This window comes from Alligator sinensis, unplaced genomic scaffold (genome assembly GCF_000455745.1).
Source record: "Alligator sinensis unplaced genomic scaffold, ASM45574v1 scaffold86_1, whole genome shotgun sequence".
Taxonomy (NCBI): domain Eukaryota; kingdom Metazoa; phylum Chordata; order Crocodylia; family Alligatoridae; genus Alligator; species Alligator sinensis.
This window is the reverse complement of record NW_005841971.1, coordinates 213,238-230,020: the sequence shown is the minus strand read 5'-3', so window position 1 is coordinate 230,020 and position 16,783 is coordinate 213,238. Positions and strand designations below refer to the sequence as shown.

The following is a 16,783-nucleotide window of genomic DNA, read 5'->3' as shown; positions in this document are numbered from 1 at the left end:
ATCCCCTTCTACCGCCTGGTGGTAAGCGATATGCGCCCATAGATCGTTTGCATTCTCTACGTGGCATGTCCCGGTGCGCCAGGGGCAGCACCCGATCAGATTCATCTCCATCACCGTGCCCTTAGATCCCATCCTCGTCGCCATGTCTCGGACGGCCAGAGCCGACTCGAGTTGAGTTAGAAATTGGTCGTACGTTAGGGCGGGCTGGTGAATGGAGAAGCAGACACAACTGCAGGTGGTCCGGTCGTCTGAACAACCACACGAGTTGTTCCAGCTGGCGGGGCCCAAGCCAGTCAATCTGTCCGCAAGTCAAGCCGGCGGGAAAAGGGTACGTCTGGGATTGTGCTCGGCGATGGGAAGAAAGATCGATAGGTGATCGATCAGCTAGCCGCAAGTCAGATCTCTTTAGAGGCACTCTGCAGTGTGCTCAAAGTTCTTCGACTTGGGCGGAAGTCACTCAAATTTTTTAAACGGCCAGCAAGCCAATTACTAGCCACCACGTGTGAATTCAAATAGCGGGAACTCTTTGCACCATGCATTTCTGTGCTGCAAAGAAGAAATGCACCCTGCAAAGAAGGCTGCAAATTGGCGGGAACTCTCTTGCACCGAGGTTTCTCTGTGCAGCAAAAGCCTCGCTGTGCAAGAGGCTCTCATGTGGCAAGAAAATCCCATTGTGCCGAGGCACCAAAAATCACTGGGTTGTGACAAGTCTCAATGGTATTGGACAAGTGTGAGTTCCTGCAGAATCCAAAATCTATCCAGATATTACTGTAAGTGCTGGTACTGATCTTGGGGCAAAGGCAGGCCCTTGCACTGTTTGCAGTACTGCCACAAATGGACCTGCGTCTCTCCATCCTGCTTCTGATCCTCACTAAGTACCAGGGCCTCTTGAAAATCCCCAGCCTGCCTGCCTGTCCTGTGCATTGCAATATATTCTGAGCCCTAGCCCTGACAGTTGTCCCTAGAAGCAATGTGTTTCTGACACCTCTTAGGCATTAGGCCTGTGCAAAGCAATGAGTATTATGGCTGTATGAGGCTTCGGACAAAGCTTTGGATCTGGAGAAGCTTCGGATGGTTTGGCATCCGAAGCAGCACATCCGGGTCGAAGCGCTGGCCTCGTTAGGCTTCTCGAAGTGCTTTGGAGCTACCTCAGAGATCCGGTCATAGGGTATAATGGGGAAACAATAAAATATCTATAACTTTGTTGTTTCTTGTCCAATCTGGATGAAATGTTCAGGGGTGGTAGACTCTGCAAAGAGAATGGAGCCTGCCAAGTTTCAAGAAGATCGGTGCAGGGGTTTGATTGGGGCATGGGAGAAACTACTGCAGGCCTGACTGCTAAGCTACTCTGTTACCAGTTACCAATCGATCATGATTCACTCAGGGACCAGCTCAATACACAGCCTAGCTGTCCTAGCATTAGGACCTAGCTAATGTAGCCAGTTAATTACCATAAATTAGCACCTACAAAACCAGGCTAAGGAGAGGAAAGAATCAATACAGACAATCAACTGCCCAATGACAGACACAGTCAGTCCCACAAGCACCCATGTCACAAGTTTTGCCTGTCAGCACCCAGAGGTGCAGGGCCCCAGAGCCCCCCTGCACCGATCTCCTCCACAGCTGGCAGGCATCGTGGCCTCAGCAGGGGCCACCATCCCTGCAGCTGTCACCCCGCTGCGCCTTAACACATGCAGTGTCACCCATGGCACGAGTTTTGTTTGTCTGCAGCTTGAGGTACAGTTCCCCTCAGACCCCTGCACTGATCTCCTTGAAACTTGGCAGGCTTTGTGGCCTCAGCGTAGGCTACCACCCCCGCAGTTTTCACCACCCTATGTTGTAATGCCTAGACGTGACATGAGTTTTGCTTTCAATAATTTGGGGTACAGTTCCCCCCAAGCCCCTACACCCATCTTCTTGAAACTTGGAAGGCTTCATGCTCTCTGCAGAGTCTACTGTCTTTGACATCCAAATTGGACAAAACCCAACAAAGTTATAGCTATTTCATTGATTCCCCATTATACCCTACGGCCGGATCTCCGAGGCAGCTCCAAAGCTTCGGAGCTGCTTCAGCCAGATCGAGGCGGAAACCCGGTCCGGAGCTCTGGATCAGATCACGGCCATCTGAAGCAGCCAGCCCGGAAGCCAGATCGGATCACTACCAACTCACACAGGCCTAGTGAGTATTCACTTCGGATTCAGCCAATTCGGGGGACAGTGACTCAAATCACTGTCCCGATTCGATTTGGCTGAATCTGATTGGAGATTTAGCTACTGCCGAATCTCTGAATCTCCAAATCGTACAGGCCAGGCCCATCCCCCACCCCTCTCCCAACCCAGCAATGGCTGCCCCACCTGCCCCAGCTCCCAGCACTTGTTAAAAAAAAAAAGCCCGAACTCAGCAGGTGCTGCTGCCCCACGCTACATGGGGGCATCTGCATGCCTGAAAGTACATGCCTAAGGACATGTGTGCCTGAAAGTTTGTTCAATACCTCTCCCAAGTGTACAGTTGGTTTAATAAAAGACATCACCAAATAAACCTTACTTCTTTCACCAACACAGCCAAAATATTCCAACCATACTAATGACACCTGCACTGTCTTCCTGTATTTGAGGTTTTCTTTGCAGTGCACCTTCACTTATTTTGTTTGTTTTCCTTTGCCCTTTGTTTTTCTTTGCTATATTTGATTCCTATGGCTTGCATATTGTGGGTTATTTAAAAAAAATATTTACTGTTCTGTCCACTGGTCTGACCCAGTTTTAATACAAGGGGAAGTTATGGCTTTGAATAATTTTAAAGTACAATATTGGGGGAAGCATAACCACACAATCCACCAGCACCTCATTAGTTCAAAATTCCTAATGCAGAAAGACACAACTAAAAGCTTTACCCCAACCATAGTCCATAAACTTCTGAAGGGAAAAAGTACTTTGTGCACATTGACAGCCAATTCAAAGAAGAGGGTCACAGAATAATTGTAAAGGGAAATTCTGATGTTTTGCAGGGTGCAGCTTGTTACACTAAACTGTACAGACCAGAGTGTGCTGCTATTCATATGAGTTTAGAGACAGCACTATCTTGCCTTCAGCCTTTCAAATGCACACACCGTCACCATTCTGCAACTACCAAGAGTCAAATTAATGTTCTGTGTAGCCCCCATGTTGTCTGGGTATGGCCTCATAAGCCATAGCAGACTAGGATAGGCTGGGTGCTCCAAATACATGGATGACAACATCACTAGGACAAAATAAGATCCAAGCTTGTGCAAGTATATCTATGCCCAATCTTCTTAGAACCAAGTGACATGCACTTTGCCATTGCTTCCAAGAAAGACAAAATATAAGCACACCTGTGATATTTTTCTCTGAAAGCTAGCTGTCTTGTGCCTGATGCAATCAACCCACAGGCAAATAACTTTCAGACTTACATTGCAAACCTCTACCACTACCACCCCAACAGTTGACTTACTTACATCAAACTGGTTAGCCACAAACCTGTAACTGTAACCATCTTCCAGACAGCAATAACAACCTGCTTCTGTACCAACGTGGTCTTCAGTACTTTTCTTTAGCACCAGAAAGATGGGTATAAGCAAATCCTACAGGAAATTTCAAGAGGAAGTTTTGAAACCAGTCCTAGCCATCCCCTAGCTGAAAAAATGATGTGATTGCACCTCTCTGTGCTAGTTCTCTTATTCTACAAATTGCTACAATCAGTTAAGCAGGAAGAACATAGCTGTCCGCTCACTCCAAGATTTCATTGTCAGTTGGGCCAAGATACATCCTTCTATTTGGAATGCGATTCCCTTGTGCCTGCATAAGATATGCATGTCTCAGGAGCAGCTTTTTCATCCTGGAACTAGTTCTTCCTCCATAGATAGCAACACGATTAGGGCACTTTACCAGAACATAGGAGGCCTTGATTCTAAGCCACTATGAACTTCATGGGGGTGGAATCCATACCTTTTCTTCCTCAGCAGAAAGCCCTAAGCCCCAAGCTATGAGAGCATACCACCTTCACTCCTATCCCCAACTCTCCTGACCATCAATTGCCCAGCCACCTGGCAGCCGGGAATGAAAGCATCATGGAGCCAGAAGGACAGTTTTCTAAGCAAGAGGGAGCTTAGCTGTAGCTCAGGGAAGGGAATCTGCCCTGGGTTCTGGCCACTGCTCCAAAGTCTACGTATTCATTTTAACCAAAGGCTAATGCTAAATAATTGTGCATAAATCTGGAGTCATGCTGTTGTAAGTCAGGATGATATTTAAGATTGTGTTTTAGTAACAGTAGCAAGTTCTGACTGAATGAAATTGCCTTAATTCCCTTCAAGTTGGGGCAGCAACAAAATCAGGTCAGCCAAAACCATTAGATTTGTTTCCAAATCTATTGTCTGTTTGCTCCCCTCCACCCCTGACCTCTTAAAGGGCATGTTATAGGATACCCTGAAATCCACCTTAAATCCTCTAAGAGATCTCAGCATGGGCTCCCTGAGACTTGAGCTACTCTTGAAGAGCAGTCCACAATGGCTCCAGTTTCACTCCACTACAAACATGCTCATATGAGCAGTGTTCTGGGTGGGTACAAGGGCTTCCACCATGAAGGATGCAAATTTGACAGGCTGTAGTAACCTTTTCCCTTAAGGCTGTTTAGTCTCCACATACAGCCAGCTGCCTACAAGGGCTCCTCAAGGCAGGCAGGCAGGCAGAAGACAGACAAGAAGGAAGGAGCACAGTGTGGACGGGGGAAGGGCTGGTCACATGGCTTGGATTTATAGGGCATCCTGCAGACCACTGCTATTTGTTGGTACAGACTACCCTGTATTCAGGTTTTTCTGAGAAGTGGGGACTGAATTTCACAGGCCTGCCTTCAGACAAGTGCTGAATTTAGCACATCTCTGCTCAGGAGCATAGGGCTAGAAGGGACCACCCAGGACATAGAGTCCAGTCCCTTGCAATTTCAGGCAGCTATATAATAAATATTTATTCAAAATACTCCATAATAGCATCTGCTTTGGCTCATACCACATTCCACACCCACAGAGACCTCCCCCTAAATGTCTGTAATCTAAACAACAGAAGACCACCAACACATAAATTCACTTCAGGAGTCCCAGATATTGCATGCCTACTAATTCAACATAAAACCCGTCCAATGCTCAACTTCCCCCTAATGCCAGGAAGCCATTCAGAGCTCCTTTCTTCTAGCTTCATCCTCTGCTATCAGACCTTTCCTCACCATCAGCAAAGTCAACAAGTCCAATACCACCACATACCTCCCTCCATGCAGGTGCCACATGCAGTGGCTGAGTTTGCCACGGCTGGACACCCCTGGATTACAGTGTGAATGCTTGTATATGGGGGAGGTATCTGTGGGTACCTCCCACAAACTCAGCCACTGCATGTGGCACCTGCATGGAGACAGGGCTGAGATGTCTGGGGCTGGAGAGATGTGTTGCAACTTACCAGGACAGTGCTGCCCTGGCTAGGAGGCCAAGGTGATAGGGCCTATCGCACCCGCTGTGCACTTAGCTGCTTTACTGTGAACTCATCCTAGCTGGAGGGGCTGGGCAAGAAGAGCCTTAGGCTGCAGCGCCAGTGACCTTGTGCAGGAGCCCCACTATCCATTTGAAGGATGCAGGGGAAGGGAAGTGCTCATGCCACACAGCTGGAGGGAAGGTAGGAGAGAAAAGAGGGGAGTAAGCTCAATGCTGTGAGTCAGTAGGAGCTGGGTACAAGACACAGAAGAAGCAGCACTTGGGTCTTTGCTTCCACCCTCCAGCACCCCCCCCCCCCCCCCCCCCCCCCCCTCACACTTCAGGTGCAGGGGAGTTTTGCTCTGTACACAAAATTACAGCCTGGCAGTCCCAAACCAGGACCTGGACGCCCTCAGCAGGCTTGGAATCCATGTAGTCCAGAGTGAGACTTTTTCTATCACTTTGCCAAGTCCGCCATGGCAGGTGCCCCCCAAAAATAGAGCAGGGTGCCCCTCATGCAGCCCCATGCTGCCACCCCACACTGAGCCCTCCCACATGCCCCCAGTTACAACCAGACCCAAGGTTCCAAGTGTCACAGAACACCCTCCAGCAGGGCACTTACTTGGGACTGCTGCACCCTTGTCTGGTCTCTGAGAGAGACCCTGAAGCCAGCCCAGGCTTGGCTGTTGGAGGAAAGGGTGAATCCAGGTTCCTTCCCAATCTGAAATCCCAGCCTTTTCATCTCTCACCTTCCATAGTTCTCCATGACTTTCAATCAAGAAGCTAGCATCCATTTCCACTCCTGAAAGAGGGACTTTACCTTGCACAGCAGACAGCTTTTTTAGTAAAGGTATTTACTGGGATGAAGGCCCCCCAGACAGAGGTTCTATGTCCCCGCCAATGGGGTTAAGTAGTCCCTCCATCCCCAATTCACCCTGCAGATCCCTGAGCACCCCACAAAGATACTCAGTGGTTTCCTTTCTAGTCTTTGCAGCTCCCCAAAACTTCTCCACATCTCCCAGTCCCCAGACTCTTCTAGCCAAGAGCTGACAGCTGCTTCCCTTTGTCATATTTATGTCCCCACCCGCCAGGGTGGTGGGCATCTATCTCACCTTTGCTAATATGTCAACAAAGCTATTGAAAAGTATGCTAAAAGTCCGTCTTCTCTCCAGCTGCATGTAGCCAGACCTGGGACTTAACCCTTCAGTCTCTGCACACAGGCTAGGGAGGTAAACAGAGTCACACAAGCCTTCTGGCAATGTGAAGTGGTGAGGCAGCAGGATGCTTCTGCAACAGGAAGCGGGGGGCAAGGGGTACATCCAATTGCAGCCAAATTGAAGGCTTTGGATCCTCACTTGTTGTATAATACTGGAGTGATTACAGGGCCAGAGCTCTTGGTAGTGACACCTCCTCTCTGAGCAGTTTCCTGCTGCTGCTCAGCTCCAAGTGGCCACAGACAACAGCCCCCTTGCTTCTGTTTGGATGCTCCAGAGTCCTTCCATTCAGGGACAGGTGCTCAAGAAGAGGTGGGGTTTAACATGTGGCATGCTTGCCAAAATGGTTGGCCACCACTGCTGTAATCATATCTCCTTTCAGCTACCTCATGGAGAATGCCAAACACTTCAAGTCTTGTATTGCAAGCTTGAATCACTACTTCAAAAACACCCCTCTTCTATAGTACTATCCCTTCCATAATCAGATTGTATCTGAAGCAATTTGGGCTCCTTGCCCAGGCTACCTTGTTCAGAAAGCCTTTCCAGAACTTTACTCCTCTGATGCTTTGAAACCTTCTTTTCATTTCCAGTCTAAATTTATCCAGGACTAATTTGTACCCATTTGATTTTGTGCCAGTATTATTTAACTGAAATAGTTCTTCCCTTCCCTGGTACTCAGCCTCTGAATGTATTCCTAAAGAATAATCATATCCCCTCTCAACCTTCTTTTGCTCAGCTAAACAAATCAACCTGCTTTAATTTGTTTTCACAGAACAGATTCTACATTCCCCAATTATCCTAGTAGCCCTTCTTGGCATCTACTCCAGTTTAAATGAATCATTTTTGACATAGGCAACCAAAACTGTAGATAACAATTACCAGTCTTGTGTAATACTCATACCAGTCTTGTGTAATACTCATACTCCTTTCTCTCCCCCCCCCCCCCCCCCCCCCCCCCCCCCCCATTTTAGAATTACTTTAGTTTTCTTCTTAGCTGTATCATGCTGGCAGCTCATCCAATACGCCCATGTCCCTTTTCTCCTCTGTCACCTCCAACCTATTTGCTTCCAGATTATAGTTGAAGTTTTTGGTATTAGTTTTTAAGTGAACACTTTTGCACTTTATACTGTTACATTGCATGTGCTTTATGTTATTCCAGTCCACAAGATCATCCAATTCTTCCTATTTGATCATTTATTTCTCTTCAGTATTGGTGAGACCTCTCAACTTTGTGTCATCCACAAATTTCAAAAAGTACATGTCTGCCTCTTACACTGTCTGTAATAAAAAATACTAAAAACAACGTAACCTAAGACTTTCCCTTAAGAATATCAATTGCAAATCCTCCTGGTGTTATCCTGATAACAGAAGAACTCCCTTTCAGTAAAACTTAATGTAGGCCGTGTCCAGATGAGTGTGGCCATGCAGTATGTGGTACCGCAAGCCCATCTGCAGTACCACACACTGCACATTAAGGCATTAGCCACACTGCCACCTTGCAGTGCGGTGGCGGGGCTGACCCTGGGAGATCCCAGGGTCAAAAAAACCTGTGCAGAAAAAAAGTAGCCCCAGCCTCCCCTACCCTACCCGGGGTAACTTACCACATGCCAGAGAGTGCATGGCATGGGCATTCCCCGGGGACAAGCAGCAGTGGCAGGGGGTGTGTCCCTGCCACTTGTCCCCAGGGAACCAAATGTCCACCCCCATCTGGACACAGCCATAGTGTCCCACTTAGCCCACTACTTCTCCACCTTAAAGTTATAGTATTAATCCCCACGTTCTTCTCCTAGGTTAAGGATTTCCCATGAGGCACAGTATCAAATTCTTTGCTTAAATCTAAATAGATTAGGTCCACTGCACTGCTGTTTTCTAAGTCAGTTATCCTCTCAGAGAACTATATTAGATCAGTCTGACATGATCTTCCTTGAATAAATCAATATTGCATTTTATCCTGTTTTCCTCCATGACTATTTGACTATTCTTTCCTTCAAAATCTGTTCTCAGATAGTATTAGGTCAAACACATGGGACTATCATCGCCCAGGTCTTTCCCCGCACTTTTTTTTTAAATACAGGAACTATTTTTGCTATTCTCTAGTCATAGGGTACCACCCCAAATTGAAAAAATTATCCCGGAGCTGGTGTCACGGGCCATTCCTTGCAGTATCCAGGGATGGAGATTATCTAGGCCCCCTTGATTATTACAGTAAGCAATCTAATTTTCTTCTAGCTCATATGTAGTAACTTCTATTATCCTATCCTATCCAATCCTATCCTAATTCCTATTAGGTACCATACCATTACCCTCACATGCAGCCTTGTCCTTATTGTAGACTGAGGCAAGCTATTCTTTTGGTACTTGAGCTATAAATAGAATGATCTTTAACTTCCACCCCTTCTTCAGTTTCAGTGACTGCACTTCTTGCCTCCTACTTCGGTTTTTATATGGCTAAAGAACTATTTGCTAGTTGCTTTAATTTTCTTTGCTAGGTCCAGCTCAACTAGGCATTTAGGACCAGATCCAACTTAGTCATACATGTGCCTATACTTTGTCACTGGGACACCTAACACTGAGACCCGCTTGTTCCAGGAGGGACACTTTGACTGGCTTTAGGCACCAAGGTTCTTTATCCAGCAAAACTGAAGTAAACAGATGCTTAACAAAGCAAGTCCAGAAAGCCTAGAGTTATCTAGAGGTAACCACTAGGGCATGCTAAGCACTTACATTTGTCTGAACTCCCACTTCTCAGGAGCTTATTCAGGCACCTCTATTGACTTGAGATCTAGAACGCCTAGTCGCCCTCCAAATGATAGGCACCTTACATGGTGAAACTGGCCACCTTTTCCACATTAACTTAGTGACTAGAGCACTCATCCAGAAAGTGGGATATTTGGCCTCTAGACCCTCCTCCTCCTGCTGAGATTCAAACTCATATCTCCCCCTCCTCAAGAGAATGCCCTTACCACTAAACTAGAGAATGTCCTGTTAATGCTAGGCCATTGGACACCCAAGAATATCAGTCACAAAGCCAGAAGGAGAACGAAAAAGATAGAGCCTGACTCTGTAGCATAGTGGTTAGGCCTCAGTCTGGGGGAGAGGGCTTGGGGTGCAGACCTGGGCTCTGCTTCTAAAGCTACAGCTATTGCCGTGTTTTTTAACCAAAGAGAGTCTCCTTTAAAGTTCATAAACAGTCATTAGGCCACCATGAAAAACAGTTCAGTTCCTGAGGTTTACCTTCCACTTAATCCAGCTAAGATTGGGGCAGTTAACTATGTTGAGTGCTAAAACTCTGTCCCCTTTGTCCTGCAGTAAATTTCTTATACAGTCACAGGTTTTTCACTGTTATGTCTCTATGTTTAAAGAGATCTTGGATAACAGGGTAATGTATAGTCAGTTTCCTCAATTTCTCCAGCCTCAGAATTATTGAAAAAGTATTATGGCTAACCATTAACTAGCACAAGAACAATAAAACAAAAGTCAAACAATGTCAATGGACTCCTATTAATCCATAGCATATAGAAATGCTGCCATCTTGTGACAATTTCAAGGAATCTTGGTACATTCATTGCATTCAAACAAATAGCTGAAATAAAATGTCCCACGGTATTTCCGTTTCCTATGACACAGCAGCACAAAACTCATCGGTTTCCCTCTACAAGGGTTCATGTTATCACTTTCTTCGCTTTTCATTTGTTTGTGCTGAAAACGCAGGTTGAGTTTGAGTTCAAACTCAAATGAACCTCCAAGGGAAAACAACTACACTCATTTGAAAGCATCAAGTCTTCCTGGGTTTGTGCTGAAATGTTACAAGTTAGTCAGGACACAAAAATATTCACCAGCCCAGCTTGCCTTGAAAGCTTTGTGAACAATTTCTCAACAATTTCAAGCTTAGAATGAAGCAAAAAACCAGGTGACTTTTTCCTAGCTGTCAATTTTTGTTACAAACATTGCACATAGTTCTGATAGGAAGCAAATTTTTAGGTTTGCTAAAATGTTCTTTATTCTGCCTAGATCAGATATTTTGAGATGCTGAGTAGTCACAATTCATCATTTTGAGTGTTTGGTCTTCCTGAAAATTAAGGCCTTATGATTTCATATACATTTTACTGAATGAAATCAAAATCAGTGAACAATTTAATGTACAGACTGGGATGTATGCGCTGTCAACTTTATTTAGTAAGTATATAGCAACATTCACAAACACTAAAATGGGGGAATTCTGTATCTTCAAATAAACAGAACAGAAACATGCCATACAATACGTAAGTGTCATAAGTTTACTGACTCCATAAATTATCCCTTTGGTTTCAAAACTTCGCATCACCAGTTTAGTGTGACTTGTTTTGCTATAAACCTTTCTTTCTTTTTACATTTGTAGGCACTCCTACTGTCAATAGATTTTTTACTATAACCAGAACAATGAAGCAAAACTATGGGGCCAACCTGAGTCTAAATTAATGCCTTTTCACCCGTTCGGGCACAGATTCACTGGCTTAAATTCAGAACAATGGATAAAAGATGCAGTTGACATATTGATAAACAGGAAGGAGTTAAAATGTATCTAATTTAATTTAAAGAGTCAAAGGCCTGATGTACACCACTAAAACAGTTTGGACTATGGCTATGATTTTTTTAATTGGTAACTGTTTTCATACTAGGCATTTTACTAGCTTTAACTACATTGGTACAGTTAAAAAAATACAATCTGTATGCCTTAAGAGAACCTAAACTGTTATAATTTACACCCTGAGGACAGTGGAAGTGCAAATATAACAGCTTAGACTCAGCTCTCAATTCAACCTATAACACCTATTTCCCAAATTTACCATGACCAGTTTTTAATTTCAAAGTCAGACAGGTGCTATTAAAATATTAACAATATTAACAGTAGCAGATTAATATGATTTAATTGGAGTCAGAGTGCGTTTGCGCTATATCTCCAATGTGCCCAGGATGAGCTTTCCCTTTTTCCCCATTTGTTTTCCAAGCTACAATCTGAAGCGTTCCCAGCAACAACAACTGACAATCGAAGTGGAAAACAACTCGTGTTTAGCCTAGAAATGCACCAGATTCTGTATTTTACTTTATTGAGGACTATACTTACTGGGGAAATATTCTTCATTGATGTCTCCTGCAGAAGCCTTAGTGTTCTCAGAAGCTGTAATTCTGTGTTGGCCTGGTTGGGACAAGAGGCTGCAGGATGTTTGGAGGAACCAGTTAAGGGATTGGCCCAGAAAAAGCAGCAGTGATGGCAGCAGAAACAATGACAGCAGTGAGCAAATGGAGAAGGCCGGGCAGCCAAAGCTCCACAACAAGATGATTTGCAATTCCCATAAAGTCCAGTGTCCAGGGAGACCGATTTTGTGAGATGGCCATGCCTATGGAATGGAGGATCAGGCCATTGATTTTTTTTTTTCACTTCGGTTGAGTCAGTTTGAATCAAAGCATCTCTATGCTCCTTGAGATTTTCCTTCAAAGTGCCCAGCTCTGAAATAATTACATGCTCACCCTCAGAGTATTGTGACCTGTCGGATGTGCATTCTAAAGGCTGAGCTTTAGCAAAGCCTTCACTCAAAGGAACATTTTGCATAGTAGACACCAGCTGTGATGACATCTGAACCGTAACAGATTTAAAAGGATTAGTATTAATTTTTAAGTTTTGACTGGGGTCATCCTTTTCTGGCTCACTGGCTGCTAAAATCTCATCCAAACAGCATGTCTCTGAGCTTTCATAGGAACTAAATTCAGGTCTTTCTTCTAGGCCATAAGCAGTACAGTCATGTACTGGAAAATAACAGTCTGAAATGACCTCATTTTCATTTTTCAGTGATGAGACTTGCCATTCAGTTTCTTGTGCCCCTGTTTCAAAAGAGCAGCAGAGTTTTGAATCCAGATCCATCTGATTTAACTCCTGATCACCTGTGGCCTTGATGACTGGAATGAGAGTATCAGCTTTACTGAAAATTTCCATATCCCATTGCTTTTCCTTTATACGTTCTGTAGTATCTTCCTGGACATTTTCATTATATACTTCCCGAGCATCCTCTTCAATCAGAGGTCTCTCACTTACTTCTTCTTTGGTACAGATTCTGCTGCCACTGAAGTCATTGGAGGTTGTACCATTATATTCAGTGGGAGATGGATCTGGACTTTTGTGAAGTGCATTAATGTATAAATGATGGTCACATTCTGGGAAGACAATATTCTCCACCTCCTGATCATCACCCTGAAAACATAAAGTAAGTTGTTGTTCACAATTTTCATCTTTCCCCAGCCACTCTCCTTCAACTTCCATTTCCTTCTTATCCACATCATACACCATTTCTTCAACAAAATCTTCTGACTGATCATTCCAGGTCTGGTGTAGACCATCTCTTGCAGTTTGCGAGAGATCGGTTTCTTCTCTCTGGTCATTGCATTCTCCCTCTACCTTTAAACTGTTCTTGCACTCTGCCTTAGGAACAGTACCCTCTGGTTTCTGCTGAGTATCCTGATATGATACAGAGAGATCAGTACTTTGTGGTGTTTGTTGGTCATGGGTATCATATCTAAGGTTCAGATGTCCTAGCATCGGTAGATTCTGAAAAAAAAAAATCAGATCACATTCAGCGAGTACATTTTTAATAGCATAGGCTAGTTTCATGTGATGGATAATGACAATTTGTTTATCTTGAAGAATTCTTAAATATAAAAGGAACTCTTTTGTCTGGTGTTTGGGAACAGTCTGTGGTTGGTGCCTCTGTGGATGTACAAGCAATCAAGACTGCAATAAACAGTACATTTCCAAGTTAATACTCTCATGAAGACAAGATCATTTGTATTTTTCAAAAGGACTAACAGGCAGAACTAAAGACAAGCATCTTGCTTGTAAGGACAAAGCAAAAGGCAAAATGTCAGCCCTTATACTTCACACCTTCTCAGGTCTGTATCTGATAGGTCTTATCTACAACCAACTGATGTCAATTGACAGTCTTTTTGACCTCAGTGGGTTTTGGGGCAGGATGTAATATCACATCAATTTACACTGTTTCCACCTACACAATGCCAGTGCTGCCCAGGAGCAGAACATCTACCTGAATGGTCAGAGGCTGAGGTATGAAGCATAACCCATCTACCTGGGCATGATGCTAAACCGGACATTGAGCTACCATGAACTCGCGAAAAAGACAGCAATGAAAGTTAAGACACACAACAACCTCCTTAACAAGCTGGCTGGGTCATTGTGGAGCAGAAAAGCCTTATTCCTAAGGATGTTAGTTCTTCCCATCTTGTATTCTATTGCAGAGTACTGTTCACCAGTCATCACACACCAAACTCACTTATGTGCAGCTACATTCAACGATGTGTGCCACCTCAGGAACTCTTCGACCGACCCCTCTAGCACGGCTCCCGGTCCTGAGCAACATTGTTCCCCCTCATATCTGATGGGAAGTTGCAACTAGCAAGCTACTGGAGAAGATCTATGGCAATCCAAGCCTGCCGCTGTAGGACAATCTCTTAAATCCACCTGATACATGTCTACCATCACAATACCCACTGTGGCCCAAACTACCTCACCAGGACCACACTGTGGAGATCTCCTGGTGTGAGGGATGAAGGTCAATGTTACCAGCAAACAAGCTCCTTATCACAGATCCTACAGTCTGCCCACCTGGCTTCAACCTGCCATGCCATCAGCGGGCCTTGCTGAATAGGTTCTGGACAGGGCAAGGTCTGTGTGCAGCCAACCTCCACCATTGGGATCTTCACAACAACCCAGACTGTAGCTGTGGCAAAACACATACCATGTTGCATACTGTCAATGACTGCACACTGACTAAGCTCAGTGTAGGACTACAGGAACTGCATATGGCCACTGAGGACACCATGACATGGCTCAGTGATTACAATCAAGCTGACTGACTATCACATAAAACATCCAAATTTAAAAATTCCTATGATGAGCTTTTGGGATCATTTCTTAAGTAAAGTATTTGAACATGGATACTATAGAAACCTCAAATTGTACTATTGACTAAATGTTTTTGCCATTGGCAATGCATAGGTGGTGCACACAGGTGCATGTGCACCCCCAGAGATCGGCCGTGCACCCCCTGGAAGCACCAGCCATGAAACCAGAAGTGCCGCCTGAAGTGCCCTTCTGGTTTCACCACTGGCTTGGTGATCAGCTGCTGGAGGACCCCCCCCCCTCAGTCAGCAATTGGCAATTGGTGGCTGGGTGATACCCGCTCCATCGGCAGTCTGGTCCCCCCAGACCTGGGAGGCACCAGTCGCCCATGGTTTTTGCTTAAAGGTGCTAATGTCTATGTCAAGGAATATTTTGATACCAGGACAATTACAAAACTCATTAAAGTCAGTGGGCAAAGGAAGAATAATTCATTAAACAATTTTATATAGAAAGGCAGATGCAAACAATGAAAGGGCCAGGAGTCAGGGCAGCAAACAGGTTAAATTCCTCCAAGCTGGTCCTAAAAACTGAGTGAGCCTGGCCAGTTTCCTGACCTTGTCTGTTCCTGATCTCTTGGATTATGAACCTATCTTCTGATCGTATCCAAGCTAGGAAGCCTTCATTCAAAGCACTAGCCTGTAAAACACATCAGAACTAACCAATGTGAACTGAAGGATGTTTCTTATAAGAAATGCAGGAACTACTGCATTTACCTACTTGGCTCGCACTTGCAGGGAGTCAGTTAGAAGGCCAAGGCAGCAATGGAACTCAGCTAGCAACAAAAATTAAAGACAACAAAAAGTCCTTTTTCAGGTATATAGGTAGCAAAAAGAAGACACATGGTAACATAGGGCCCCTACAGGACAGGCTGGGACAATTAGTGATGGATAGGAGCGACAAGGCTAAGGTCTTAAATGAGTTTTTTGCATCGGTATTCCTGAGTACGGACAAAGACATATCTCCAAATTTGACCATAGACAAGCATAGCAGAGACACCGGGCCCACCAATGGCCAACCTACTGAAGGGACATTTGGAGGGGCATGATGTGTTCAGGTCAGCAAGCCCAGATGATGTTCACCCAAGGGTACTGAAAGAGTTAGCCAGTGTCACAGGAGAAACACTGGCAAGACTGTTTGAGCACTCATGGCACTCAGGACAAGTCCCAGAGGACTGGAAAAGGGCCAGTGTGGTCCCTATTTTCAGAAAGGGGAGGAAGGAGGATCCAGGGAACTATAGACTGGTTAGTCTCACCTCTATCCTTGGGACAACCTTTAAAAAAATTATTAAGGATTACATTTGTGGAAGCCCAGCAGGAAAAATAATACTGACGGGCAACCAGCATAGGTTCATAGCAGGTAGGTCCTGCCTGACAAACCTTGTTTCTCTTTATGACCAAGTCTCAAACTGCTTGGATGCAGGAGTCAAGATGGATGTCATATACTTGGATTTTTAAAAAGCCTTCGATACGGTGTCACATCCCATTCTCATAAAAAAACTAAGTGGCTGTGAGTTAGGTAATTACATGGTCAGATGGGTGGTGAATTGGCTAATGGGATGTGAGCGGTGAGTGGATGGGTTGGTATTACCCTGGAAAGATGTGAGCAGTGGGGTCCCCCAAGGCTCAGTCCTTGGACCAGTGCTGTTCAATATCTTCATCAGTGACTTGGATGAGGTTGTGGAGAGCACACAGTCCAAGTTCACAAATTACACCAAACTATGGGGCAAAAGAACGGATTCAGGCAGATTTGGACAGGCTAGAAAAGTGGGAAGAACAAAACAGGATGCAATTTAACAAGGATAAATGCAAGGTACTGCACCTGGGGAGGAGGAATCACCAACACACTTGTAGATTGGGAGATGGCTTTCTAAGCAGTACAGCAGCAGAGAGGGTTCGCAGAGTCATAGTTGACTCCAAGACGAACATGAGTCAACAATGTCACAAAGTGATCAATAGAGCTACTTGCGATTTATCATGCATTAACAGGTGCATCATGAACAGGTTTAAGGAGGTGATACTTCTCCTCTACCCAGCCTTGGTAAGACTGTAGCTGGAGTACTGCATCCAGTTTTGGGATCCGTATTTCAAGAGGGGTGTGGATAACCTTAAGAGGGTCTAGAGGAGGGCCACTTTTATGGTTAGGGGCCTGCA

General features: G+C 45.0%; 1 protein-coding gene across 1 annotated transcript in view; it reads right to left on the bottom strand.

Moving 5' to 3' along the window:
- The window catches only part of CCDC129 (coiled-coil domain containing 129), a 93,976-nt gene that overhangs the window by 9,604 nt on the left and 67,589 nt on the right, over positions 1–16,783 (bottom strand). Inside the window, exon 12 of the mRNA XM_025200590.1 lies at positions 11,790–13,265. Coding sequence (XP_025056375.1) covers positions 11,790–13,265 — 1,476 coding nt within the window. The remainder of the gene's footprint in view (positions 1–11,789; positions 13,266–16,783) is intronic.